Source organism: Herpailurus yagouaroundi, unplaced genomic scaffold, assembly GCF_014898765.1.
Source record: "Herpailurus yagouaroundi ecotype Mexico unplaced genomic scaffold, PumYag 29, whole genome shotgun sequence".
In the NCBI taxonomy this organism is placed as follows: Eukaryota; Metazoa; Chordata; class Mammalia; order Carnivora; family Felidae; genus Herpailurus; species Herpailurus yagouaroundi.
The window spans coordinates 58,930,811-58,957,745 of NW_024412377.1; the positions used below are offsets into that span (position 1 = coordinate 58,930,811).

General features: G+C 45.8%; 1 protein-coding gene across 2 annotated transcripts in view; it reads left to right on the forward strand.

Moving 5' to 3' along the window:
- The window catches only part of WWC1 (WW and C2 domain containing 1), a 155,530-nt gene that overhangs the window by 126,060 nt on the left and 2,535 nt on the right, over window positions 1-26,935 (forward strand). For both annotated transcript variants that reach the window (XM_040444328.1, XM_040444333.1), the window contains 6 exons: window positions 5,486-5,638; window positions 7,965-8,056; window positions 14,258-14,372; window positions 15,609-15,773; window positions 21,213-21,305; window positions 24,844-25,077. In XM_040444328.1, coding sequence (XP_040300262.1) covers window positions 5,486-5,638; window positions 7,965-8,056; window positions 14,258-14,372; window positions 15,609-15,773; window positions 21,213-21,305; window positions 24,844-25,077 — 852 coding nt within the window. The remainder of the gene's footprint in view (window positions 1-5,485; window positions 5,639-7,964; window positions 8,057-14,257; window positions 14,373-15,608; window positions 15,774-21,212; window positions 21,306-24,843; window positions 25,078-26,935) is intronic.

The following is a 26,935-nucleotide window of genomic DNA, read 5'->3' on the forward strand; positions in this document are numbered from 1 at the left end:
TGTGGTCACAAACTTCACATGAGCCCTAATGCTACTCAGCACTGGTACTGCCTTCCCCTTCCCAGGGGCGAATTCTTACCCTCTCCCCTGTCCTCAGACTTCTGGCCTCTTCTCCCACCCTCATACTCCCCCTGCTGAGGGCCTTGCTCCCCACGGTTCTTGGGGTCTTGCCATTTCTCCTGGCTCTGAGGTCGGCCCCCCCCACTGCCATGTGAGGCGACTTCTCGCTACCTGTTATTTTCTGGCTCTTTCCTCTCTTCAGTCTTCACTCCTCTGATGGGCCTGGCCTATCAGTACACCAACAGGCTATTAATTCTCTTAAGAAACAAAAAAACAAACAAACAAAAAAAAACAAAGATTTTACCCATTTCTCCCTCCAGCTACTACTTTGTTTCTTTCCTTTATAGCAAAAGGTGAATTGTTCTCTCTGTAACCCAGTTCACGTGGGATTTCGCCGTCATCATTCTGCTAGAAATGTGCTCCCCGAGGTCATCCGTGGCCTCCTCGTTGCTAACCCCAGTGGCCACTTCTCCATCCTCACCCTCCTTGGCCTGTCGACTGTGTTTGGTTCAGTTGCTCCCAGAGTTCTCCTCGGCCTCCTTTGCCCTGACTTGGCTTCCCCAGCACCTCACTCTCAGTGTTCTTCCCTCATCACTGGCATCTCTGTCTCCTTGGCTGATTCTTCTCATTTCCCCAACTGCTGTGTGTCAGGGCTCAGGACTCGCCCCTCTCCCCTTTTCTGTTTGTTTGCATTCACTGCCTTGGTAATCTCATCTCATTCTCCCGCTTCAAACACCATGTCAGATGTATGGCTCCAGCCTGGCCCTCCCCACTCGCAGCTGCATAACACCTCTGCTGTCTGTTCCACATCTTCTCTTGCTTGTCCAGGAGGCATCTCAGATGAACTTGTCCATAAGCACACTCCTGATCTGTCTTCCTGTGTTTTTACTGTCTCAGCTAAAAGCAACTCTGTTCTGGGGCGCCTGGGTGGCACAGTCGGTTAAGCGTCCGACTTCAGCCAGGTCACGATCTCGCGGTCCGTGAATTCAAGCCCCGCGTCAGGCTCTGGGCTGATGGCTCGGAGCCTGGAGCCTGTTTCCGATTCTGTGTCTCCCTCTCTCTCTCTGCCCCTCCCCCGTTCATGCTCTGTCTCTCTCTGTCCCAAAAATAAATTAAAAAAAAAAAACAAAAAACGTTAAAAGCAACTCTGTTCTTCCACTGCCCAGGCCAGAGACCACAGGCTCATCCTTGACCTGTCTCTTCCTCTCCGCTCCACATCTAATCCTTCAGGAATTCCTGGCAGGTCCCTCTTCAGAAGATCCCCAGACCCTGGCCACTTAGCGCTGCTCCTGTCCCACTGCTGTCTGTCACCTGGATTGCGCAGCAGTCTCTCCTGGGTCTCCTTGGTCTGTCCTTGCCTCCCTTCATCTCCTCTCAACACAGTCACCAGAGTGATCCTATTAAATTGCAAATCAGTGCTTACCACTCCTCTACCTAAAACTTTACATTCGCTTCTGTGTCCATCTGGAGTCAACTCCTGGGCCCCTTGCCTGCCCTCCAAGGCCCTCGGGGATCTGTCTCTTGTTATCTCTCAGATTTTATCCCCAGACTCTTCCTCCAGCCTCCCTGTTCCCCCTTGAATATACCAGCATGCTCCTTGCCCCAGGCCTTTGCACTTCCTGGCCCCTCTGACCAGAATTCTCTTCTCCCAGATACTGATGGACAGGGCTCACTCTCCCGCCTCATTGTGGGCTTGACCCAGATGTCACCTTCTCAGGGAGGTCTTTCTTCCATCCTATTTAAAAATTACATTCCCCCTCCACTCTTGTCCCCCGCCCCCGTGTTATTTTTCTCTGCAGCGCGTTCCCCCACCTAACATTTATCAGTATTACAGATTTTAGGGTATACATGATTTTCACATTTTATCAAATCTCTAGAATCAAGATGCAGTTTATACTAGATGACAGGTCAGAGTGTAATTGACAACTATTTTTCTTTCTTAGTAATGCATGAAATAGTACACTGACTTTACTTACAGATTTGTTTATCTGATTCCCCCAGACTGGAATGTAAGCTCATGAGGACAGAGATTCTTATCTGCCTTAAATCCTACTGTATCCCCAGCCTTCAAAACAGTGTCTGGCACATAGAGGCTACTTAGCTACCTGTGTGTAGTGAATAAATAAATGAATGCCCTCACAGGGCATCATTTACCAAAGTAGACCACATTTATACCTATGAGCCAGCCCAAAATAGACAGTATATCTTGTTGGAATTAATAATAATCTGATGGCAGTGTTACACCTCAAAGCTGTCATTATATTCTTTCCCCCTTGCCCCTCAAACATGGCCTGGCATGTTCTGAACTGTAATATCTGACACATTTGTCTGTCTTCACAAGAAAGTGTGACCCCTTTAGGGGCAACATGCTGTCTTACATGTTTCTATGGCTCCAGAGTCTGCAAAGTGCTCAGAGGATATTTATTAAGTGAGTAAATGAGTAATATACACATATTTGTGTATATTTAAATTTATTACAGGTGACTAAAATGCACAGGTATTTAATTCCTGAACAGACTCTAGTCCTGCAGGTAGGAGTCATTTACCTTGTTTTCTCCACTTGCTCACCACTATTCTAGAAATTAACCTTTAGACACACAATGAGCTTGCACAGTCCATGCCATGCCCTGGTGCATCCTAATAGAAGGAAAAACTGGTAGAAAGGATCCCAGGTAGATTGGGGAGCCCCCTCCCCATCCCAGGTACCACCCAAGCCTCCACTCAGCTACTGGCCCACTTCACAAACCAGCTTGTGGTATTTCTACCACCCACTGGCACAGCCACTCTTGTGTTTCAGGACAGTGAATTTGCTAACCCCAAACCTGGTCAGGGCTCTTCCAAAGAGGACATGTTGAAACAATAGTAAGACCTGTGAAGAATGATTAAAAGTATTTGGTCATTTTTTCCACTAAGGATGTATGGTAAAAAGTCAAGTCACTGGAAATAAATCCCCTCTCTGGGAGGTTATATTCAGTGAGATTAATTTTGTGGAGGTTGTTTTCATCTTAAGGCATCCATTTATACCATTCAAAGAAAAACTGTATAGAAAGGTTTACTCAAAAGCAATCTTGCTTCCCTGTCCCTTGCACCCAATCCCACCTACCCTGTATAGCTACCCACTTTGATTAGTGTTGTCTTTATCTTCCCATTATTTCTTGTTGCACATATGTACATGTGATAATGTTCACTACCCTTTGCAATTCAAGTATGGTGCAATATAGTATGTATATATACATAAGCCAGAAAGAGAAATATATATACATATATATATATATATATATATATATACACACATATATATATGGAGAGAGAGAATATATGTATTCTTATCCCTCTTTCCATTTCTTATACAAAAAGTAGCATACTGCATATTCTCTTCTGCACTATTCTATTTTTTCCCTTAACAATACAGCCTGGAAGTCTGTCCACATCAGCACCTAGAGATCTTTCTCATTTTTTATACATGTCTATATAATATCCCATTGTGTAGATATGTTATAGTTTATTCTTCCAGTCCCCTGTTGCTGGCCCTTTGAGTTGTTCAAAATCTTCTTCCTTGACATTGGTCTTGGTGATAATTTTTGGATCTGACTCCAAAAGCACAGGCAACAAAAGCAAAAATAAACAGATGGGACTACATCAAATTAAAAATCTGTACAGCAAAGGAAATCATCAACAAAATGGAAAGGCAACCTGCTGAATAGGAGGAAGTATTTGCAAATCATGTATCTGATAAGGGGTTAATACCCAAAATGTATAAAGAACTCATACAACTCCATAGCAAAAAAGCAAAAAATCCAACATAAAAATGTGCAGAGGCTCTTAATAAACATTTTTCTAAAGAAGACATACAGAAGGCCAACAGGTACAGAAAAAGATGCTCACCATCACTAATCATCAGGGAAATGCAAATCAGAGTCACAGTGAGATAGCACCTCACCCTTCTTAGAAAGGCTGTTATCAAAGAGACAAGAAATAGCAAATGTTTGCAAGGGTGTGGAAGAAAGAAACCCCTTGTGCACTGTTGGTGGTAAAACATTATGCAGAGCTGCTATGGAAACGAGGGTGGGGGTTTCTCAAAAAATTAAAAATAGAATTACCATACGATCTAGCAATCTCACAACTGGGTATATATCCAAGGTTACACCCAGTGATAGCAACATTCTTCACAATAGCCATGAGACAGAAGCAACCTAAAAGTGTATCAGTGGATAAATGGATTTAAAAATGCGGTCTCTTGATATAATGGAATATTATTCAGCCTTAAAAAGGAAAGAAATCCCGTCCCATGCTACAACATGAATGAACTTTGAGAACACTGTGTTAAATCACATAAGCCAGTCACAAAAAGACAAATGTTGTGTGATTCCACTTATAGGAGGGACCTAGGGTCATCAAATTCACAGAAACAGAAAGTAGAATGGTGGTTGCCAGGGACCAGGGGAAGGGAAGAGGGAAGTTACTTAATGGGTATAGAGTTTCAGATTTCCAAGATGAAAAAAGTACTGGATATCTGTTTCATAACAATGTAACTGTATTTAACACTACTGAACTATATACACTTTAATTAAGATGGCAAATTTTATGTGACAACATGGATGGACCTTGAGAACGTTATATGAAGTGAAATAACCCAGAAAGAGAAATACAAATACTTGTATGATCTCACTTGCATGTGAAATCTATAAAACCAAACTCATAGTAACGAAAAACAAATTGATCGCTGTCAGAGGCGGGGGGTAGGGGAAATGGGTGAAGGGTCAAAAGGTACAAACTTCCAGTCATAAGGTAAATAAGGTCTAACCATGCACTGTAGTCCGTGGGGACTATGGTACATAAACAACGCTGTATTGCATATTTGGAAGTTGTTAGGAGAGGAGATCTTAAAGGTCTCATTATAAGAAAAAAAATTTCTAGCCATGAGGTGGTGGATGTAAACTTACTGTGGTGATCATTTCATAATAAATACCATACCAAATTGTTTTTGTTTTTTTTTTTAAGTAAACTCTATGCCCAACGTGAACCTCGAACTCAGGACCCTCAGATCAAGAGTCGCATGCTCTACCAACTGAACCAGCCAGGCGCCACCCAAATCTTTATGTTGTACATCTTAAACTAGTACAGTGTTACATGTCAATTACATCTCAGTAAAGCTGGGGGCAGGAGATGGTAAATTTTATGGGTTTTGTCATAATTAAAAAAAAAAAACATACGATAGGTGCTTAGTAAAGATTTGGTGAATGAATAAACCAATGAATGAGTAAGTTAGTGAATAAATGAGTTATTGGAAATAATTAACAACTAGCCCTTTCCTCCTCCCGGAAGCTGCTATCTCATCTGGGGATGTTTCTCATACTCTCCCCAGGAGCCTTGTCAGAATATACCTTGTCAGCCCTGGTTTATGCCTTTTCCTGTCCTCAACTAGGGAGGCGCCCAGATCAGCCTGGCTGAGGTCTGTCGGTCTGGGGAGAGGTCGACTCGCTGGTACAACCTCCTGAGCTACAAATACTTGAAGAAGCAGAGCAGGGAGCCCAAGCCAGTGGGAGCCAAGGTCCCCACCCCAGGTCCTGAAAGCACGGTGAGTTGGGCCCCGGGTTTGCACCACCCTCCTAGGTGTGCAGCATCTGGATGGATGACAGGAAAAGCTCTCCCAGAATTGGAGATGACTGGGCCTCAGAGGTGGGGGAAGCAACAGAGGGTATTGGAACAGAGAAGAAGATGATGAGATAGGAGAGACCTCTGCAAACGGGCAGGTAGCCCCCGATCTGCAACCTTCCCCTTCCTCATCTGTGTTCCCCTCTTCTGCACTTTGCTTACCATAGTATAACTTGCCTGATGAAAACCTTAATTTATGATTTTTTTTAATGAAGTAGAAAAGGAAGGAGAAACCTGTAGAAGGTAGAAAATGAACCTTTATTGAGATACTGCTATCTGCCTAGTGGTCCATGGTGGAGGCTTGCTGTAAGACACAGCAGAAAACAACACTGACCGGGGTATGTTAGGTGGGTGACAGATCAGTCATTTCACTGCTCTGAACCTCTTTTTTCATGCCAAATCCTTATCTAAAAAGGTGGTTAGGAAGGTTTGAAGAAGTATATGTGAAGAGCACTCTGTAAGTGCTTAATAAATGGTATTTGTTTCATTATTGTATATTTCTTAAAAATCTTACATTTGCCTATTTTTGGTTTAAAAATATGTATTGGTTTCATTTTAGTGCAATACACTTTAAAATGTCCTGGGGGGCGCCTGAGTGGCTTAGTCGGTTGGGCGTCCAACTTCAGCTCAGGTCATGATCTCGCAGTTTGGGGGTTCGAGCCCCGCGTTGGGCTCTGTGCTGACAGCTCAGAGCCTAGAGCCTACTTTGGATTCTGTGTCTCCCTCCCTCTATGCCCCTCCCCTGCTCATGCTCTGTCTCTCTCTCTCTCCTTCAAAAATAAAAAACATTAAAAACAATTTCTTTTTAATGTCCTGAAATTGTTTTCTGTACTTGGGAAGCTCACATCTGCTAGCCAAGATTCAACCAAGCAGTGAAGTTGCCCTTGGACATAGAGTGTCACAGCATACAGGATCCTTTTGGAATCCCAAAGAGAAAGCGTTTGGGATTCAAATTAGCTCATAATTCTCTGTAGTGTGTCTTCCTTCTGTCAGTACTTGGTTGCTTTGGACAGTCATTGCCCAGAATTTCAATGGAGAAGATGGGCTAGGTCAGGTGGTAAGGATAAGGGGAAGGATCAAATCTATTTCCCCCCAACCTCCCCTCCCCTCCTCCTCCTCTTCCTTCTTTTTCATAATCCTTATCATTTCCTGCATTTCCTTTTGTGTCAGGCACTGTCCTGTTTATTATGTGCCACTTACCAAGGCTCAGAAAGGTTACCTAAGGACATACATCCAATAAACAACAAAGCTAGGTCTTCCTCACTCCAAAAAGGAGTCCATGAGCTGGCAAATATCTTGAAAACATCCTTTACTTTCTGGAGCATGTCCTTGGGTAAGTGACACCAACCTTAGGCACAATTAGTTTCCTTGTTCCATTTCTCAAGGGAATAATCATAATCTCTACCTCTCAGAATAGTTGTAGAGATTATATAAGATGTTACACATAAGTTGTCTGTCCAGTGCCTGACGTATACCAGGCCTCCAATTGGTGTTAGTCCCCTGTTCCCTAAAAGAAAATTTCAGGGATTTTTCCAAGCTCTGGCCCACACTACAAAGGGTGTTTGCAAATTAGCCATGTGCTCAGAAAGCTACAAGGTCAGTTTTTGCTTTACTATGAGCTGCCATTTACTGAGTGCTAATTATGTGCTAGGTACTCTTCTTTATATATCTTATGTATATATTCTCAATGTTCATAGCAACCTTTTGTAGTAGTTATTAGAAACTACTCTAGAGGAAATTGAGTCTCAGATTAATTTCTTCAAGTCACACAGGCTTCCTCATTGTAGACACCATTCAGTATAGATGTTCTTCCTCCAGGAAGTCTTCCCTTAAATGCAATTCCAACCTGACACTGCCATTGCTCTGTTGTTCCTAAATATCCAAAGCTTAACCTCTGGCAAAGTCCTTATCACATTGTTTCACATTATCACATTATTGACAGTTCATGTGATGGTTTCCCTGACTACACTATAATCTCTTTACAGCGAGAGACCTATATTTCTGCCTCACTCAACTCCTAAATTTGACTGTCTTCCAAAAGTCTGTCTGTGCATACAGGAGTTATTCTCAGGAGAACCGCAAATTAGATGAACTAAGTGCTGTATTTCCAGTTTATAAGTGACCTTGGGGCAAGACACATACCCACTCTGGACTTCAGTGTTAGTCTCAGTTCACGGGGAAGTTCACACTCTAAGCTGTGATTCTTGCAAGTAGTATGCAGATGAACCCTTGGGCCTTTGTCTCCACAGGATGCTGTGTCTGCTCTGTTGGAACAGACAGCAGTGGAGCTGGAGAAGAGGCAGGAGGGAAGGATCAACACACAGACCCTGGAAGACAGCTGGTAAGTGAGGGCTCACTTGGGCCTCAGGAACTGATCTGGCTTGGACCTGGATGCAGGAATGAGCTCCCCAAACTCCAAGGCAACCAAGAGAAGTGTTCCCCTGGGAAGACAGAGAACCTCTCTCCTCATGGGTTCTCTATAGGCAACAAGGCAGTACAATTGACCCTTGAACAACGCAGGGTCTAGGGGCACTGAGCCACCGCGTGGTCCAAAATCTACACAGAACTTTGACTCCCCCAACACTTAACTACTAATAGTCTACTGTTGACCAGAAGTCTTACCAATAATATAAACAGTCCATTAATACAAACTTTGTATGTTGTATGTGTGACATACTGTATTCTTATAATAAACCAGAAAAAGGGAAATGTTAAGAAAATCAGAAGTAACTATTCAAAAAAAAAAATCCACATATAAGTGGACTAGTGCAATTCAAATCCATGTTGTTCCAAAATCAACTGTGTATAGCCTGGTATGATAGTTCCCAAAATTTCTTCTCAGTGTGTCATTTTGTGAGCTATAAATCACTCATGCTAGGTCACATATTAGTGCCTAACTTGACTCACATTTATGTTGGTAAAAAAAAAAAAATTATATTACTATAAATGGAAAGTAAATATCATCTGCCATAAATTGAAGATGTTTCAATAAGGAATTTCATTTGACTGCTAGGAACAGGGAGGAGAAATAATAGGCTTAAATAAGATAGTTTATTGCTTTGTTACTTAAAAAGAAGAATGGGAAGAAGCAATCCAAGCCTCATCTGTCAGCTCCTTGGCATTACAGGGAACCCAGTGTCCTCCTCTATTTCTGCTTTGCTTTTCTTACTGGGTGACTGCCATCACTGAGGCTTCTTTGTAGCTCAAAATGGCTGCTGAGTCACCAACCATCAGGCAAGCATCAGAAAAGAGGAAAGACAAAAGAATGTGCCTGTATGCCTTTTAACCAAGGAGCATTCCTCAAAGTCCCACCCAGCAGTTTCTGCTTGGTTCTCACTGGCTGAGCTTAGCCATTTGGCCTACCTAACCGCAAGGGATACAAAAATCAGGGTTCTGTTACTAAGAAAGTAGAAATGGATACTAGGGAGACCATGAGCCATGTCTGCCTCAGAAGGTAACTGGAAAACTTAAATGTAATGAAAATAAAGCAAGAGCATTAAAACCCACCTAGACGTATTGCTTGCTAAGGCTCCAGGCCTGAGGTCTTCTCTCTCCAGATATATTAGAGACATGCTTCCAGAGAGAGACTTCTCCTCGGTGTCCACAGAAGAACTGGAGACAGCGTTCTGTCTGTGTGGTTCAGTGCTTCTTAGTCTCTTGTATCCTGAAAGAAACGTCTCAGTACACATTTAGGAAAAAATAGTATAGACCAGGATTCAAATCTTAGCTTCATGGTTTTTTGTGTAACCTTTGGCAAAGCATTTTTAACTTTTTCTTGCGGTGTGGCACAACACACAAAAGTTCCCCTAAGTGTACAGCTCAGTGAATTTTCAGAAACCAAACTACCCGTGTGACCAGCATCCGCATCAAGAGGCAGAGCATAACTGGCTCTCTGGAAGCCCAGTCTGGGCCGGTCACTGCCCTCCACCACAAGGGCAGCCACTGTCAGGACAGTCATTCTAACCTTGGCCGAGCCTCGTCTGGAAAAGTAGGACGTCACACTGACTGAGTGGACTTACTGCAGACCACTAAAGGAAAAGCCACTATAATGAAGATAAAGCGCAAAGCTCATAGCGGACACCCAACAGATGGTAGAAATGATCATTCAGGAAATGAAAAGGAACGCCAGCTCCCAGCTAGGAAGGGAGAAGGCAAATCCCATCTCAGAAATGACCACAGCCTGTGAATATGCCATTTGGGGGAAGTACAGTTGGGCTTAAGTGCACGTGCTCTGAATTCAGACAGATAGGGATTCTCAGTCTTACTCAACCAGCTTCCTGTGGGACCCTGGGTCTGGGTGAGGCCTGAGCATCAGTAAGTTTTAAAAGCTCCCTGGGTGATCCTAATGTGCAGCCAGGGCCGAGAACCATGGCTTTAAACCTCCATTTCTGCCTCTGTGAAATACAGATTTAATGAACGTCTACAACACATGGGGTATTTTGTAGACTCAATGGAATTATGCATGATAAGATAAGCACTTAGCACAGACTTTGTCCCATGGGAAGCACTCAGTAGCTCTTCTGCATTATTCTGTTACAGCCTCCAGTTATACATTTGGTCTCAGAAGGGGGTCAGCAAATGTTTTCTGGAAAGGTCCAGATAGTAAATGTCTGCTTTGTGGGCCCTGTGGATTCTGGTGCATCTATTCAGCCCTCCTGTTACAGCATCAAAGTATCTGTAGATGATACTTGCCATCATGTCCCCACCACTGAACCTTTACTTATGGGCGCTGAAATTTGAATTTCGTGTAATTTTCACAGGTCATGAAATATCATTCTTTGTTTGTTTGTGTTTTTTAGCCATTTAAAAATATAAAAACCATTCACAGCTTGGGCAGTCCAAAACAGGCGGTAGGCTGGATATGGCCCACAGGCACACTTCTCTTTTACTGTTTATTTCTCCATGTGATAAAGGGTGGGGTAAGGTCCCTGAATTTTTATGTGTTCATTTGTTTGTTTTAGGGCTCTCTCTAAATTATCTCAGTTTCTCTCTTTCTCTCTTTCTCCCTCCCTGTGTCCCTTTCTTTCCCCCTCTTTCCTCTCTCTTTACATTCATTTCTACCTCCCCTTTCCTTCTCCCTCTCTCCTCTCCCTCTCTCTCTCTAACTCTCTGTGGCACACTGCTGTGCTAGGCTAGGCTGTGCAAAGGTCTGATGCCGGAAAGGCCCAGGACCTGTGTTCCAAAACCCTGGCACAAGATCAGTGGTTTCTGCCAAATTCCAAGCTTGTGGTGAGACTTTTCAAGCCATCCCCTAGCAACTGCCTTCTGTTCTCTATCCCTTTGTGGCCCCCTCTCTCCCCACCCCTGCCATTCAAACTTCCCTAGACACTGACTTACAAAGAGGACTGGGAATCCCAGAGCTGCTGTACTGGAGTAAATCCATCCACAGCAAACCCCCCCCCCCCCATACTGGAGGCTTCTCTTGGTCCTGGAATGTTAACTAGGTTTGCTGTGCCTGCTCCACTCCAGAGTCATGTGTGGAGGTCCCCCAAAGACTGGCCCTCTGTGCTAATTTCCACTCCTTCTCTCTCAGCACCCAAGGGCCAGGGTACCATCGTTACTCCCTCCTTTTATTTTCTTAGGTTTCTTTAGTGCATATAATCACAAGACTGGATTTTTTTTTTTTAAGATCCACAAGCAAAACAAAATTCTAAGAGTATTAGAAAATAAAAGAGAATATAATCACAATGCTAGGGTGAAAGTCCTTGTATTTGCCTCCTTGAGAACTTGTGTGTGTTTGTCTAGGGCAGAGGTTGAGAAATAGCATTGCTGGGCCTCAGGGCATGTGTGCTTTATATTTTAATAGGCATTGCAGAATAGTTCTCAAATAAGATTGTACTAGCAAATGCTCCTACCAGCAGCGAGTAAAAGGACCCTTAAGCTACACCCTCTCCAATACTCAATATAATCTAACTACAGTACTTAATCAAGAATACATACGTGTTTTATTTTAGAAGATACTGCTAAAGTGACTTCAGAGTGTAAATTGGCTGCTCTGATGTCTATTCCCTGCGGAGATATGCCTATTTTCCATGCCTTCACCAGCACTTGATATTATCTGATATCTATATATTTTGCCACTCTAAAGGGTGAAAAGATGTCTACTTTAATCATTTTTCTCTACAATTGAGTTTTGTTTTTTTTTCCTTTCCAGAAATCTTTAGATCAGGTTCCCGGTCAAAAAGAAAAGACTTCCGTAGTCATTAAGCACTTACAGTGGAGTTGGACAGCCTTGGATTGGAAACCTGGCTGTACCACTTCGTGGTCTGTGACATGAGACAAGGCCTGTCAACTGCCTGATCCTCAGCTTTTGAATCTGTAAAATGGAGACGATAATTGCTTTCAGTGTTGTTGTAAGGCCTTAGCATAGCACCTGGCACTCAGTAAGCCTTCATTAAATGCTGGTCAATGTGGCATCTGCCATATTCTTAGGGAGGTGCTCTTTGTGTGTTCCCATGTTCAGTGGTCCTTTTATGTGTAGATCAAGATGATGTGAAGCAAGGGTGGAAGAGCAAGGAGTCTCTGTTAGCACTGGTCCCCATCAAAGAACAGGGGAGGTTTTGGTCCAGCGACAGGGGCTGGAGATCCAAGATCTTTTCTCCCCATCAGGAAAATCCCAAGGGAGATTTTATTTTTGTCCACAGCCTCACTGAGCCAGCTGACTGGATGTCCAATTCTCTGCTTTTGGCTGGAATTCCTTTGACTCAGTATGGCAACTCTGTCTCCTGCTGATCAGAAGTCTGGCAGTTATGTATGTCTTTGAGAAGTAAAAATGGGACTAAAGAAAAATTAGCAATTAACAAATGCAGTCCCTTTGCCACAAGAACTCCTCCCAACCCTGGAGTCTGAAGGGAAAGAATCATTGTGAAAGATATCACCAAAAATAAACTCTTTGCAACAAATGGTACCAGAACACCATTGGATATCCATATAGAATAAAACCTTTGAGCACCACATACAAAAATTAATCTGAAATGGATCATATAGTAAAACTATAAAACTACTAAAAGAAAATATAAAAGAAACTCTTTGTAACCTTGAGACAGGCAGCAATTTCTTAGGCAGGACAGAAGAAACACAAATCATAAAAGAAAAAAAACTTGCCAGGTTGGACTTCATCACTACCAAAGTTCTTTGGAAGATACTATTTAGAAAATGAAAAGGCATGCCACAGACGTGGAGCAAATATGTACGAAGAGTTCATATCCAGGAGATGTAATGAACTCTGACATCTCAGTAATAAAATGACAACCCAAGTTTTAAAGCAGGCCACATACTCTGACAGATACTTCACGAAGGAAAATATACGAATGGTCAGTAAATGCAGGAAAGTGCAAATTAAAACCACGAGATATGAACACACCCCCAGCAGAATGACTGAACTTCGAGACTGACAATAGCAAATAGAGATGAGGAACTGAAATTCTCATAATATTGTCGGTGGGAAAACCAGTTTGTCAGTTTCTTAAAGGGGTAAACCTATACTTACTGTATGACCCAGCTCTACTCCTCGGTATACATCTGTTACGGTCTGAATTGTGTCCCCACCCGCCCATCCAAATTCATATGCTGAAGCTCTGACCCTTGCTCATACCTCAGAATGTGACTGTAATGTAAAGATGGGGCCTTAAAAGAAATGAAGAAGTTAACATGAGGCCATCAAAATGTGGGTAGGTCCTAATCTGGTATGACTGTTGTCCTTGTAAGAGGAGGAAATTTGGACACAGAGAGACATCAGGGATGTGCACACAGAGGGAATACCACTTGAGGACATCAAGAAGGTGGTCATCTGCAAGCCAGAGAGAGAGGCATCAGAGGAAACCAAAGCTGTCCACATCTTGATCTTGGACTTTTAGCCTTCAGAACTGTGAGAAATAATTTCTGTTCGTTAAGCCACCCAGTCTGCGGTATTGTGCTGTGGCAACCCCAGCAAACTAATACAATAGCCAAGAGAAGTGAAAACCTGTATCTACATAGAATTGTAGGTGAATGTCTTTAAGAAGCTTTATTCATAATTGCTAAGAAATGGAAGTCATTCAAGCGTTCATCACCTGATGAATGGCTATCTGAATTGCGATCTGTCCATCCTATTGGGAATGCTACTCTTCAATAAAAAGAAGTGAACAGGCACCAACATAGTTCAGGGACAAAAGAGCACACACTTTCTGATTCCACGTATGTGAAATGTTAGAAAACTCAGATTCAATCTGTAGTGACAGAAAGCTGATCAGTGGCGGGCTTGGGATGGGGACAGATTAAATAGGAAAGGGTACAAGAAACCTTTCAGGGTAATGGAATGTTCTGTATCTCAAGTGTGGCAATGACTACACAGGGGAATACATGGGTCAAAACTCATGAAACTGTACAGTGATAAGAATGCATTTTGTTGTATGTCAATTAGACCTCACTAATTTTTTTGGTTTGTTTAAATGTGTCCTCGGTTGTGAAAAGGCTTGGAAGCCCTGCCCTGGGTACATTTAAAGACAGGTGAGCAGCTCAGAGTGGTCTCTGGGCAGGTAACCAAAGCTCTTTGTCATCACAGGAGGTACGAGGAGACCAGCGAGAACGAAGCAGCAGAGGAGGAAGAGGAGGAGGGAGAGGAGGATGTTTTCGCTGAGAAAGCCTTGCCGCATAGGGATGAGTGCCCAGCATTAAAGGTAGGCAGAGCCAGGGAGGCAGGAAGGGCTGTCTTGGAAAAATAGCCCTCAGTGCTTGAGTCCAGGCATTCCGAAAATGCTCCTCCATCATCAGGGGACAGGCCCTCAGGACAGGGTGACCTGCAGAAGGTTGCAGAGGAGTGTCCTGCCTGTATTTGGGGTCATCTCTGACAGTGAACCACAGGAGGCTGGCTCTCCCCTCATCTCTCCTGCCCTCCACAGCTCCCCTGTTTCTCTGGACTGACCTAAAGCTTGGCAGCCAGATGAGTCTGGGTTCAGATGCTGGCTCTGCTACCCTCTTGCTGTGTAGTCTTAGGCAGGTGCCTTCATCCCTCTCCAGCCTTCATTTGCTCATCTCTAAAATGGAGACCATAATACTGACCTTGCAGACCAGCTCTGAGGTTTCAGAAGAATGTATTTCTTCATTTGGATCTGCCCAAAGTACACTAGGAAAAAGGAGTCCAGTCAGTTTCCCCTCACCACCTCCTTCCCTGCTGCACTTAGGGTTACACACTATAACCAGCTTCACTCTCCATAGAGGTCTCTCTGTTTTTTCCACCGGCAGGAAATAGAGCACCCCATGGTGTGCAGGCAGGGTTGGAGTTGCAAGTTGTGCACTGCACAAAGGTACCTGGCCAAGAGGGGCTGGAGAAGAACTTAGGGCTGCCTTCCAACGGCTCCCCACCAAGAGGCCATAATTTCTCCAGCCAAAGCAGGCACCTTTTTCAAAATTCTAGAAAGCACTGTCTTGGCTAACAGGACCCTGCATTTAGATGCTGTCGTTTGTCTTTTGCCAGTAACTATGAAAGGATGGTAGAAAACCTGAACGCCTAGTTTAAAATAGGAGATTTGCAGGTTGCCTCCAAAATTCCAGGAAAGCACTTGGCTGCAGCAGGGGAGGCCTTGGATGTGGCTTTGTCAAAATGTGGTTGGCATATAAGTCCTGAGGGTATGAAGTTGAGGACATCCATCCATATACTGTTCACGTGAGCTTGTTTGGGGACTGAATGTGCTCCAGCCCACAGGAGTCATGGAGGAATAGGGGCCAGCACTTGGGGCCTTGGACACTGTCCTCGCTGGCAGGGCCAGGGCCTAGGAAGCCCCCAACTATGTCTGTGGGCCAAAGTCCACATGACAGGAATGGGGATGGCTGGGGAGTCAGCCCCACAAGTCTTGGGCTGGGTGGCCGATACTCTGTGGATACAAGTGGCCTCAAAGCTCTGACTTCTTCTTCAGGTGGACAAAGAGACCAACACAGAGACCCCGGCCCCATCTCCCACAGTGGTGCGGCCCAAGGACCGACGGGTGGGCACACCATCCCCAGGGCCGTTTCTTCGAGGGAGCACCATTATCCGCTCTAAGACCTTCTCCCCAGGACCCCAAAGCCAGTATGTGTGCCGGGTAAGCAAATGTGTGGTACTGCCCTCCTCCCAGAGTACCTGCTTCCTGTAGAGTGGTGAGTGTTTTCAGCCTCACAGAGTTCTGGGTGCAAGTTCTCGTTACCCTCACTTTGTCAGGTATCCTCATGCAAGTTAATACCTCACCTCATGTGGAATTAATAGACTGACTTCAAAGGATTGTTTTAGGGACTGCATTAGAGAAAGTGTAGGAAAAGCTTGGTAACCAGTACGTGGCCAATTTTTAATAATTCCAACCAATTTTTCCCTCCTTGTTTACATCCTGCCCTTCCCTTCTACATGACTGCTTGCTGAGGTCAGACTGACCCCTCACCATCCCTGAGCTGGCATTTCTTCCCCACTCCCATGGCGATCCGGTGTGCAGCCCGAGGTTGCAAAAAGGCTACATGCCCGTACCATTTAGTCACAAGTTTGGTTTTAATTGAACCTGTTGCCAACACTGAAAACTTAGGGAAGGCAATTAAAAATGAAATAAAAATGAAGACATTTAACATAAAATTCTAGTTTCTCTTGAAAAAAAATAATAAACTGTCTGGCACCATGGGCCACACATTGTCTCATGGCAACAGCTGGCTGGAGCTAAGCAGTGGGGCAGCTTCCCTTAGATGATTGGAGAAGAGCAGCTTTCAAGTTCCCTCTGGCCACCTGGCCCTCTTTACCTATTTTGGTTGCTAGCCTTCTCCTATAGGCTGCCCTGAAGTTCAGAAATCCTGCAGGAGGCTCTTTCCCTCACGCCTTTACCTGTCTATCTCATTAGTCTGCCCCTTGTAGGCCAGCCTCCATCTTTCATCCTGTAAGTGAAGGGTTTGAGCGCTTACCACGTCTCAGGGGTTCCCAACCTTCCTCAGGGATGGCACAGATATGACACATGCACACCTTACCTGAGTCCTGGGCTCAGTGGTATGTCAACATCCTTCCTTCCCCTCTGCACAGAGAACCAGCGAACAACAACTAGAAGCATAAGCAGAACCTTCCTTGTGTAGTGTTCCAGTAAGTCATCACAGAAGGAAAGGCCCATGGAACCCGCCTGCATCAACCTGTCAATTAACCATCTATGTTATTTGGGAAGGGGAGGGGATATTGAGGGGCATTTTCTTCTTCCCCCTTTTTTTTTTTTTTAAGCTTATTTATTTTGGGAGAGACAGAGTGTGAGTGGGGGAGGGGCAGAGAAAGAAGGAGAATCCCAAGCAGGGTCCGCACTGTCAGCACAAAGCCTGATGTGGGGTTCGAACTCACGAAACTGTGAGATCGTGACCTGAGCTGAGATCAAGAGCCTGACACTTAACCGATTGAGCCACCCAGGTGCCCCGAGGGATGTCTTCGATGTCTGATATTCAGTATCCACAGCAAGAATTATATTGGAGAAGCTAATTTTTTCATAATATGGCACTGTAACCAACTTACTAGCTACTTGCCAGTTATTCCCCACGTCCCTCCTAGAAATAACAGAAACCCCTCCCTTCTGTGTCAAGCCTCTAGCTAATCGTTTGAGCTTGTCAGCATCTGCCCATTGGCTGCCTATCTTGAGAAAGGTACAGAGTTTCCTGAAGTCACTGAATGTAAGTTTGATGTTAGGGAATTCCTGAATCATAGCTGAAGAAGAGAAAAATCCCAACTCATGCTGCAAGTGTGAATAATTTGAAAGATTTAGAAAAGCCTTTAGGGTAATGGAGAACACCCTCTGGTTTTGGCAAAATTGCTGTTTTTGTGACTGTGCCCTAGAATTCAAACACAAAGTGAAGAATGTCACTTGACAGAAAAATCACACCAGAAGAAATGATTGATTCATTCTTTTTCATCAGAATTCGAACGCAGTTGTAATTTTGTCAAATGGAAGATAGAAGGTAATAACTCCTGTAAAGTGTTTCTCTTTTCCAACTAAAGCCTCAAAGTTTTTTCCCCAGTACTTACTAGTAAGATTCTGGTCCCCTGTTTGGATGGACTCCCTTTCAGCGGCCCTTTCTCAGGACTGGCATTTTCACATAACAAGGAGTTCTGATCCCATTTATTAAGCATCTATAACACACCTAGCACGACGGTGGGCCCTTCCCATATTTCATTCTCTGGACTAGTTTCCAACCCGGCAAGGCTGCAAATTAAGAAATTCCTAGGCAGCATGCATCACATGCAACAGATGGGAAGGGCCTTTCGTATGGCAACACCACAGTGGCATAAAGCAGAGAAGCAATTACCATTAATTTTTGTGGAAAATGTTTTTAGCCCTTCCAGACCTAAAAAATAACCTCTCTTAGGCTTTTCTGATGCCTTACGATGCATCCTGCTAAAAGATGCGCAGAATTAATGGAGATGCTCACAGACACAGTTCAAGGCTGTGGCAGCCTGATGCTGAGATGCTCCGTGTGGTCCTGGGGAAGGAGCTCAGAGGTGCCCCTGTCACATTCAGGGTGCCGCTACCTCCATGAGGGCTCACTGCAAAAGAAACACTAGGTGTTGTTTTATCTTTTTGCCTTTTTCACGAGAGTAAAAATCCTCCTTCACATGTCTTTCAACTAGTGAAAACAGGCACCAATGTAGATCTTTTGTAAAAGCAAAGTGGCGTAACATGCACTTTCAAAAAGCAGGGATGCCAGTATTTTTCCTTTTTGCTTTCTGACTGTCCCACTTCAGCCGCAGGTTGTCTCTTTCTTGTAAAATTTTACTGAAGGCTGCAAAAAGAGGCCAGTGGTACAACATCCTGAATTTTTCCCTATCACTTCCCTGAAAACCCTGATGGCATGAGGTCTGGTGACAACTTAACCCTCTGTTTTGAACCCACAAAATGAATATCACCACACTCCCCACAGGAAATACTGGGGTCTGTGCCCTAGCCTGCCCCCAGTACACAGCCAGCTCCATGTTTTCCAGTCTGGGACTCTGGCACTCCACTTCCTACCATCAAGTCCTGTGCCAATCAGGGTTCTTAATGGCAAACAGTGGAAACACACTGTGAGCAGTATATGCAGGAAAGAATTTCCTGGAAAAGAAACTGAGGAGCTCACATATTCATTGGAAGGTTGTAGAACCAGCCTCAGAAATCAGGCAGGAAGAGGGGCAGGCCAGACCACAGCTAAAATCATCCCACAAAACCAGTCTAGTGAGGATAATACCAGTGCTGCTGCCAGACGTGGCCCAGCTGGTCCCACTCCTGCCACAGGGTTCAATATCGATCCCTCCCCCTGAGAGTCCTGACCCTATAGGAGGCCAGGGAAGCTGTGGTTGCTGCTGCGGGCACCACTGCTCACCAGGGATGGCTTCTCCCTGAGATACTCCCAGAAAGGGCACGCTCATTGAACAAAAGCAAGTGGTCTGGTGAAATCTGAGAGGCACAGTAACAGCATTGGGTCCAGCTAGCCAGATTATGATTGAAAGCCTGGGCAGTTGCATGCAATGGACAGAGCCTAGTCCCATGCCTGCCTCTAGCTGCAAGTGAGACCGGGAAAGCAAGACTCTGGCGCTTCCAGCTTCCTTAGTGGAAGGTGGGCTTTGTCTCCTACTGTGAGTCAGAAGGTGGGGATTTCCCCACCCATGGAATGGAGTTGCAAATGCTAATAAGCACCATTTCCTTACAAAACAAACAGTTTCTGTGTCATCTAATCTCAGCAACAACTCTGCAGGGCAAATCATGTTTACCCCATTTCACAGATGCAGAAACTGAGACTCAGAAAGTCAGAGTACTGTCCTCTGGGTCACACAGCTTATTAGGTGCAAATCCAGGGGTCTGACCCTAGAGCCCACAGCCCTTCTGTTACTCAGAGCTACCTCCCAAAGACTTCCCTTGCCCTCTCCCAGGGTACATAGGAATAGTTTACATTGCTGGCCTGATGCCACACTTCTGCACACCAAGTGTCCTCTGCTGGGTATCTCCCTTCTTTGGTCATCAGCACAGCCTGTGTCATTTGGTTAGTTGCCCTGGATTGGTCCCCTACTGAACTTGAAGTCCATGAGCATAGGGACAATGTGTTCCACTCCCTGCAGTTCTCCACGACCCCTGTGTATTTGACACTTGCACAATCACCAGCAGTGTTGTCACATGTGTTGGTTGGCTCATCCTGACCTGATGAAAACAGGCCTTCCAAAATTCTCATTCCTGAACTAGCTGCCCAGAACTGTCAATTATTTCACCTCTTTGTTCCTAGTGTCCCTAACCATTACATGGAAATAATAAAGCAACAGTATTCTCTACCATGTCTGAGAGTAAATGCAACCAAACATCTTCACATAAGGAAAAATTAAGGCTAAGGACCTAATGTAGTTTTCATCACTCTTTTCTAACATCATCTTTAGTCCCAGAACAACTATGACATAAGGATCAGTTGTCCTGATCAGTGTTTCTAGTTGGTATCACACACATTCCATGAGTATCACCATTGGCCTGGAGCAGTGTGGGCCAAAGCCCCCTCCTGGTATGAAATCCAGCTAGTCTGTTTGTACAAATCCACCCCAGTCAAGATGGCCCACCCCTCCTTCTCTAGATCCTTTTTATCTCTGAGCCCTCCGTGCATCCTGGGGGCCAGGAGGGGACCCAGCCTTAGAGTCAGATTGACTGGAACTTGAACTCTTGTTCTGATGCTCCCCAGCCATGTGGTTTGTAAAAGTGTCTTAATCTTCTCGGGTCTCAATTCCCTCCATTGGGATTGTTTGAGGATTAAATATAACTGTCCATAAAGCACATGGCATGTATTGTTACTGTTACTCTGTTTCTGATTCTGTAAAGACTGCCTCCTGCAGTAGCTTTTGTCAGTTACATCCCTGGGGTTGCCCGTGTCCATGTGCATCTGCACTGCAGGACTATTAATATCATTATCACTAGTACTTATCTGTAACCACAAAAGCAAGTGACACAAACACTCAGGAGAGGCCTGAGAAGTGAGCAGACAGCTGCCTGCCAGAACAAACAGGCTCTGCGGCATCTGCCTGCGGCCATCCCACCACCTAGGAAATGTGACTTGAGAAAGAAGCCTGTGCCCTGCACATCCTGGGCTGGGCTGCCCTTCCAGCCTCCCTCTCCAGTCCTCCACTGTCTGGGGCACTCTCAGTAGAAAAGCGTCCTTCCTGATCTCTGGCCGTGGAGGGGAAGTGTTAGCCCTCTGGGGAGAGTCCAGATAACTGAGTGATTGAAGGGAATCTGAGGAGGGCAGGAGCTCACAGAGCCCGGTCTTATCTCATATTTCATATTTCTCATGTATCTTGACAGCCGCTCCATTTGAGCCATCAAGGCGGGCTCTACAGGTGACAGGGAACAGTGGATGCGAACAGGCCTTGGTGTTGTAGGTCCGGGGGGCATGAGATGTTGGCGTCACACTGTCTGGTGTCAGCCCCACTGTGCTGCCAACCACACGGGAACCCCAACACCCTTCTGGCCCCAGCGTGCTTCCAGATGTACTCTGGCCCCAATTAACTTCCCAGGACTTTTTTCCTGCAGCTGAACCGAAGTGACAGTGACAGCTCCACGCTGTCCAAGAAGCCACCTTTTGTTCGAAACTCCCTGGAGCGGCGCAGTGTCCGGATGAAGAGGGTAAGACAGTCACCTCAAAGCCATTTGTACACCTGCTCCGCCATCATTCCCACCCCTCACGAGCACAACCCCCATGTCTGACCATTTCTTCTCAGCCACCGGTTTGAACAATGTTGCTTTTGCAAGCCTGATGGTGTTCACCAACTGTAAAGCCTGTGTAGGCACTGGGAAAGGTTCCAAACTGTAAATGTAACATTATTATGATGACAGATAGGTTAGATTCAGAGTATGGTACTTGGCCTTATCTTCCAGGGTAGAAATCAAAGTCATTAAGAGCTAACCAACTCAAAATCTCACAGTCACTGATGGAAGCCTGCCCCTTGCTCCACTCTGCTCAGTGTGACATCCAGCTGACCGAGCAAAGGTTTTGACAGCCCTCCCTGCTGGCAGAGAAGCCAGACACCTCCAAGCAGCAACCGGGAACGGGGAGGTGCAAATGGGTTTCTCTCGGTCCAGCTGGAAGAGCACTAGGGAGAGGCCATGAGCTGCCTTTGCAGAGAAGGTCCTACCTTGCCTGATGGAGGCTTGGCTCAGGGATGGGGACCGAGTGGTGTTAGGCAAAGGACTGGCTCCTGGTATGGACTTTGTTACCAGTCAGAGCTGTAGGGGATGCAGACAGCCCTTCCCACTCTGGGCTTTCAGCACAGAGTCTACAGCAGCTCTGGTGAGTTTGCAGAACCAGAAGAAGCAGGAGTTAGAATGTCAGAAAGACAAGCAGAGGGTGCAAAGCGAAAAGAACATGCAGGGAGAGAGAGTACCAGCAGCACCAAGCACAGGAAGTTCCTGCGGACCTGCTGCAGACAGAGGAGTCAGGAATAGGACCTTTGTCTATCATCACCACCCCCCAAGGCTCCAGAAAGAACTAGAGAGCACAGGAGAAAGAAGGCCACAGGGAAGGGCAAAAGTGTTGGTGGCAGGGGCCTGTGGACATGGCTTCAGGTGACAGGGATGGCCCACCGCCCACCTGGGGCCCCCCTCCTCCAGCCCTGTCTGGTGCTGCAGGGTCTCTGGAGCACCAAGAGTCCTCTAAGGAGGTTCCTGACAGTGCACATTTCCCAGGCCACACTCCCAGACAGTCTCATTCGGTAGCTGGGGTGGGGTCCTGGAAACTGCATTTTGATAAGGCAGGTGTTCATGATCCACACCTGGAGAAAGGCCTCCATGGAAGCTCCTACCTGCTCCCCCTGTGGTTCCTACAACTCCGTGTCAAGACAGGCCTGCACAATTTCCCCCTCTTCACCTCTTTTTCCCTTAGCCAATGGGAAGACTTCCTGACAGAACCCTTGCTGGATCTGAGCCCACGTTTCCTTCAGATCCTAACTTTGTTCTGAGAGGCAGGAGAGTCCCGAGGCTGGGCCGGGGCCCTTGGGTCCTGCAATCCTTCTTCCCCTTGCTGCCTGAGCTCTGTCTCTCTCTGCTTCGGCCTGTCCAGGCAGGTTTCCAAGGCTGGACATCAGTCAGAACAAAGCAAAAGAGCCTCATGAGTTACTCTGAGAACTTGAGTCACACAGATCACTCAACTGAATTTCCTGACCCTGCTCCTTTATGAACACACACTAGATGATGGTCTCCCTCAAAGGGTATTATAGAACTTGAACTTGTGCACTGAGCTATTTCACGGTCCCAAAAGTATGCTTGCCAGCCTTAACTGAGGATGGCTCAGCTCTGGCAGTAATGTCTTATGTGCCATCTCTCAGATCAATCTGTTAGTCATTATGTTTGGTTTCTGTTGCATAACACATCGCAGCAAACTTAGCAGCTTAAAACGATACAAATTCAGGATCTCATAGTTTCCACAGGTCAGGAATTCAGGCACAGATAGCCGGATTCTCTGCTCAGCATCTCATCAGGCTAAAATCTAGGTGTTGGCGGACTACATCCTCATCTGGAGTTTGAGTAGGGAAAGATTCACTTCCAGGCTCCCCCGGGACATTGGCAGAATCCCTTGTCTTTTCTTGCTAGATGCAGGAAATGGATGAAAAAGTCATCCTCACGTCCTTGCCATGTGGCCCTTTTCACAACACACATTGCTTCTTCAAGGCCGGCAGGAGATCTCTTTCCAGAAAGGGCCCAGTTCGCCTCAGTGGATGAGGTCGGGCCCACCAGGAAAGTCACCCCTTAATCATGGGAGTGCTATCCCATGGTATTCACAGGTGCCCCCAGCCCTGAGCTGAAGAGGGGGCATTATACAGGGAGGGCGTGCCTGGGGTAGGGGGTGGTGTTGGTGGTGGGAAACTTGGGGCTGGCTTAGAATTCTGCCTCCCTCAGTCAGCCATTTTTAAATCATTATTGTTTTGTGATAAGAGAAGGAGAAGAAACGGTTGTATTACTGGGGATCTCATCCATACAGATAACTGTATCTGTATGCGTATAAGAAGAACTCAGCTCAAATTTAGCTGGAGAGTGCAAAGGAGAATTCACTGGCTCATTAGTGGAAAACCCCAGGATGCTGGACCTGCAGGCATGAATTGATCCTTTGTTGAGAGAGTGTCCTCAAGCCCTAGTCCCCCTCTCATGGCACTGCTCCCCCCAGATAGCTTAATTCTTTTTTTTTAATGTTTATTTATTATTTTTGAGAGACAGTGCAAGCGGAGGAAAGGTGGAGAGAAAGGGGGACAGAGTATCCGAAGCGGGCTCTGTGCTGACTGCAGCGAGTTCGACGTGGAGCTCGAACTCACAAACCACGAGATTATGACCTGAGCTGAAGTCAGACACTCAAACAACTGAGCCACCTAGGCACCCCTAGCTTAATTCTTAAGAAGGGTCACACCGTATGGTAGGAAAGATGGCCACGATCAGTTCCAGGTTGATATCTTGTTGGCTTAACAAACTGTGTGTAAAGGATGCTCTTTTTTTCATGGCTTTTTTTTTTTTTTTTAAGCAAAAGTACCGGTACTGGAGGTTATTGGCTAGGCTTAGATAACATACTCACCCCTGAAACAGTCACTGAGGTTCTCACTGCCAAGTTTCGGGTCACATCCTGTCCCTGAAGTCCCGTATGAACCACCATGTAGGTTGAATGTGAAGTAGGAGTGGATCCCCAAGGGAAGATGAGGGCACTGTTACTGCAAGGGGAAGCAAGTGCTGGACAAGCAGAACCAACACTCATCCGTTACGGGAACATAAAGTTGAGAAGACCTAATGTCTGCCCTCAAGTGAGCTCAGACCTGCACTGAGGAAGAAACAACTTCAGAGCAGGATAATGACAAGAATCCAGGAGCCAAGTGTGAATCGGGGCACTGAGAGCAGGGCAATCGGGCAGTGTGGAGGGTGAGCAGGTGGTTCTGGAGCCACCTGCCTGGGGAAGAATCTCAGCTCTACCTCCCAGCGCCATGCCTGGGACATACAGGTGCTCAACAGATAAGCTGTGGGAGTGGGAGAAATCGACAGGCTCTGGGGGAGGGCGAGCCCCATTTTTGAAGGAGTGGAAGCCTGCGGTTGAACACAAAAGGGTATTTGAGGGTCAGAGGAGCAGTTTGTAGGGGCTCACTGAACCCAGCCCTCTAATAACCAGTCAGAGCTATGCCTACCCCTGCAGCCTTCATCCGTCAAATCCTTGCGAGCTGAGCGCCTGATCCGCACATCACTGGACCTTGAGCTAGACCTGCAGGCGACCAGGACCTGGCACAGCCAGCTGACTCAGGAGATCTCAGTGCTGAAGGAGCTCAAGGAGCAGCTTGAACAAGCCAAGAGCCATGGGGAGAAGGAGTTGCCACAGTGGTTGCGTGAGGACGAGCGCTTCCGTCTGCTGCTGAGGATGCTGGAGAAGCGGGTAAGGGCTGTGCAAGAGGCAAGGGAGATGGCTCCCTCTGCCCTGGGGACCATCTGCTGCTGCAGGGGAGGGAGACCAGAGCTTTGAATGGCTCCTACAATCCTGTGACCCAGTGAGAGTTTTCCCAGGGCCCCCCCCATGTCCATCAGCAAAGGGACCAAGGAATCCCTTTGCCCAGTAAACTTTATTAACTCTTGATCTGGGTACCAGACCCTTTTGCTGTATTTCCCTGTTTATGTGTGCAAGGCCTTATTATTCACATGTATATTCATCAAACATCGGGTATCTAATCTGCGCTGGGACACACACTTTAATAGAGTAAATACAAAATGCTGACCTGCCCCAGTGTCTGCCCAGTGTGGTCCCACAGAGTGGGTATCTTCAAAGATACAAGTTTGCATGTGGAAGAAGTCCCTCATAGCATGAGAACTCCCCATGGCCACTGCTCTGGGTCACCACCTAGAGGGGAGGAGGGCAGGGGAAATGCCAGTAGAGAAAGGGCACGGGCATCTAGATGCTGTCCCTCAGCAACACAGGAGGACTTTCCAGTTGAGAGAGCTCCAAAGCAGCAGTGGCTTAGGGTCTTTTATAACCCTGGGCTTTATCTTATTAATGGCTAGCAAAGGGTACAGCTTCATGGGGTATGTAGAGCTGGCAGTTTCTAAATGGCTAAAAAAAATCTGAGCTACATTTAAAGCAGTTGGTGGGGGTGGCTCAGCCAGTTAAGCATCTGTTGATTTCAGCTCAGGGTTGTGGGCTCGAGCCTTGTGTTGAGCTCTGTGCTGGGCATGAAGCCTGCTTAGAATTCTCTCTCCCTCTTCCTCTGCCCTTCCCTGGCACGTGTGTGCCCTCTCTCTCTCTCTCTCTCTCTCTCTCTTTCTCTATCTCTATCTCTCTTTCTCTCTCTCTCTCTCTGTCTCTGTCTCTTTCTCTCTTTCAAATAAATAAACAAATAAATAAAGCAATTGGATGCGTAAAACTTGACTTTGACACCAGTGGGCTCGTAAGCTGACAGGTCCCAGCCTGTCATGAAGAAGTAACAACATATGGTCAATACACAGAGTCCATTTTCAACTCATTTATATACTATCTGCCACTCCTGGACTGTCACCCATGGCAGGCATGACCTTTGCTAGTTTTCTCTGCTCACAGCCGAACCGTGCAAAAAGCACCTTACAAAAGATACTTGCCTGGATTGTTGGGAGAGCCATTAGCTGAAGCCTCAGCTCTTAATACAGGTGATAATGCCTTAGAGTAGGAAAGTGGTGGTGAGCTTCTAAAGTCTGGACTGGCCTGAGGACTTCAAATTGACTCTGGTAATTCAGAAGTTCCAGAAACATTGGGGCACCTGGGTGACTCAGTCGGTTAAGCATCCAACTTCGGCTCAAGTCATAATCTCATGGTCCGTGTGTTCAAGCCCCACATCAGGCTCTGTGCTGACAGCTTGGAGCCTGGAGCCTGCTTCAGATTCCCTCTCTCTCTCTCTCTCTCTCTCTCTCTCTCTCTCTCTCTCTCTTTTTCTCTTTCTCTCTGCCCCTCCCCCACTTGTGCTCTTTCTCTCTCTCTCTCAAAAGTAAACATTAAAAAAAATTTTTTTTAAGTTCCAGAAATGTTTATTTCTAATTTACCACTTATACCCTGTATACTTATCATAGGGTTATAATAAGAGCATTACAGGAAAATATAAAGTTAGAGAACATTTTAAAGGAGAGAAGGAAATAAACATATCCCTAACTTAATTGTAATGGTCTATTACATTTATCTTTGAGGTTCCTGGTTGGCAAGGCAAAAAAAAAAAAAAAAGAAGAAGAAGAAGAAGAAAACAAGTACATATGTGCCCTGTGTGCCCTGCCTTAAG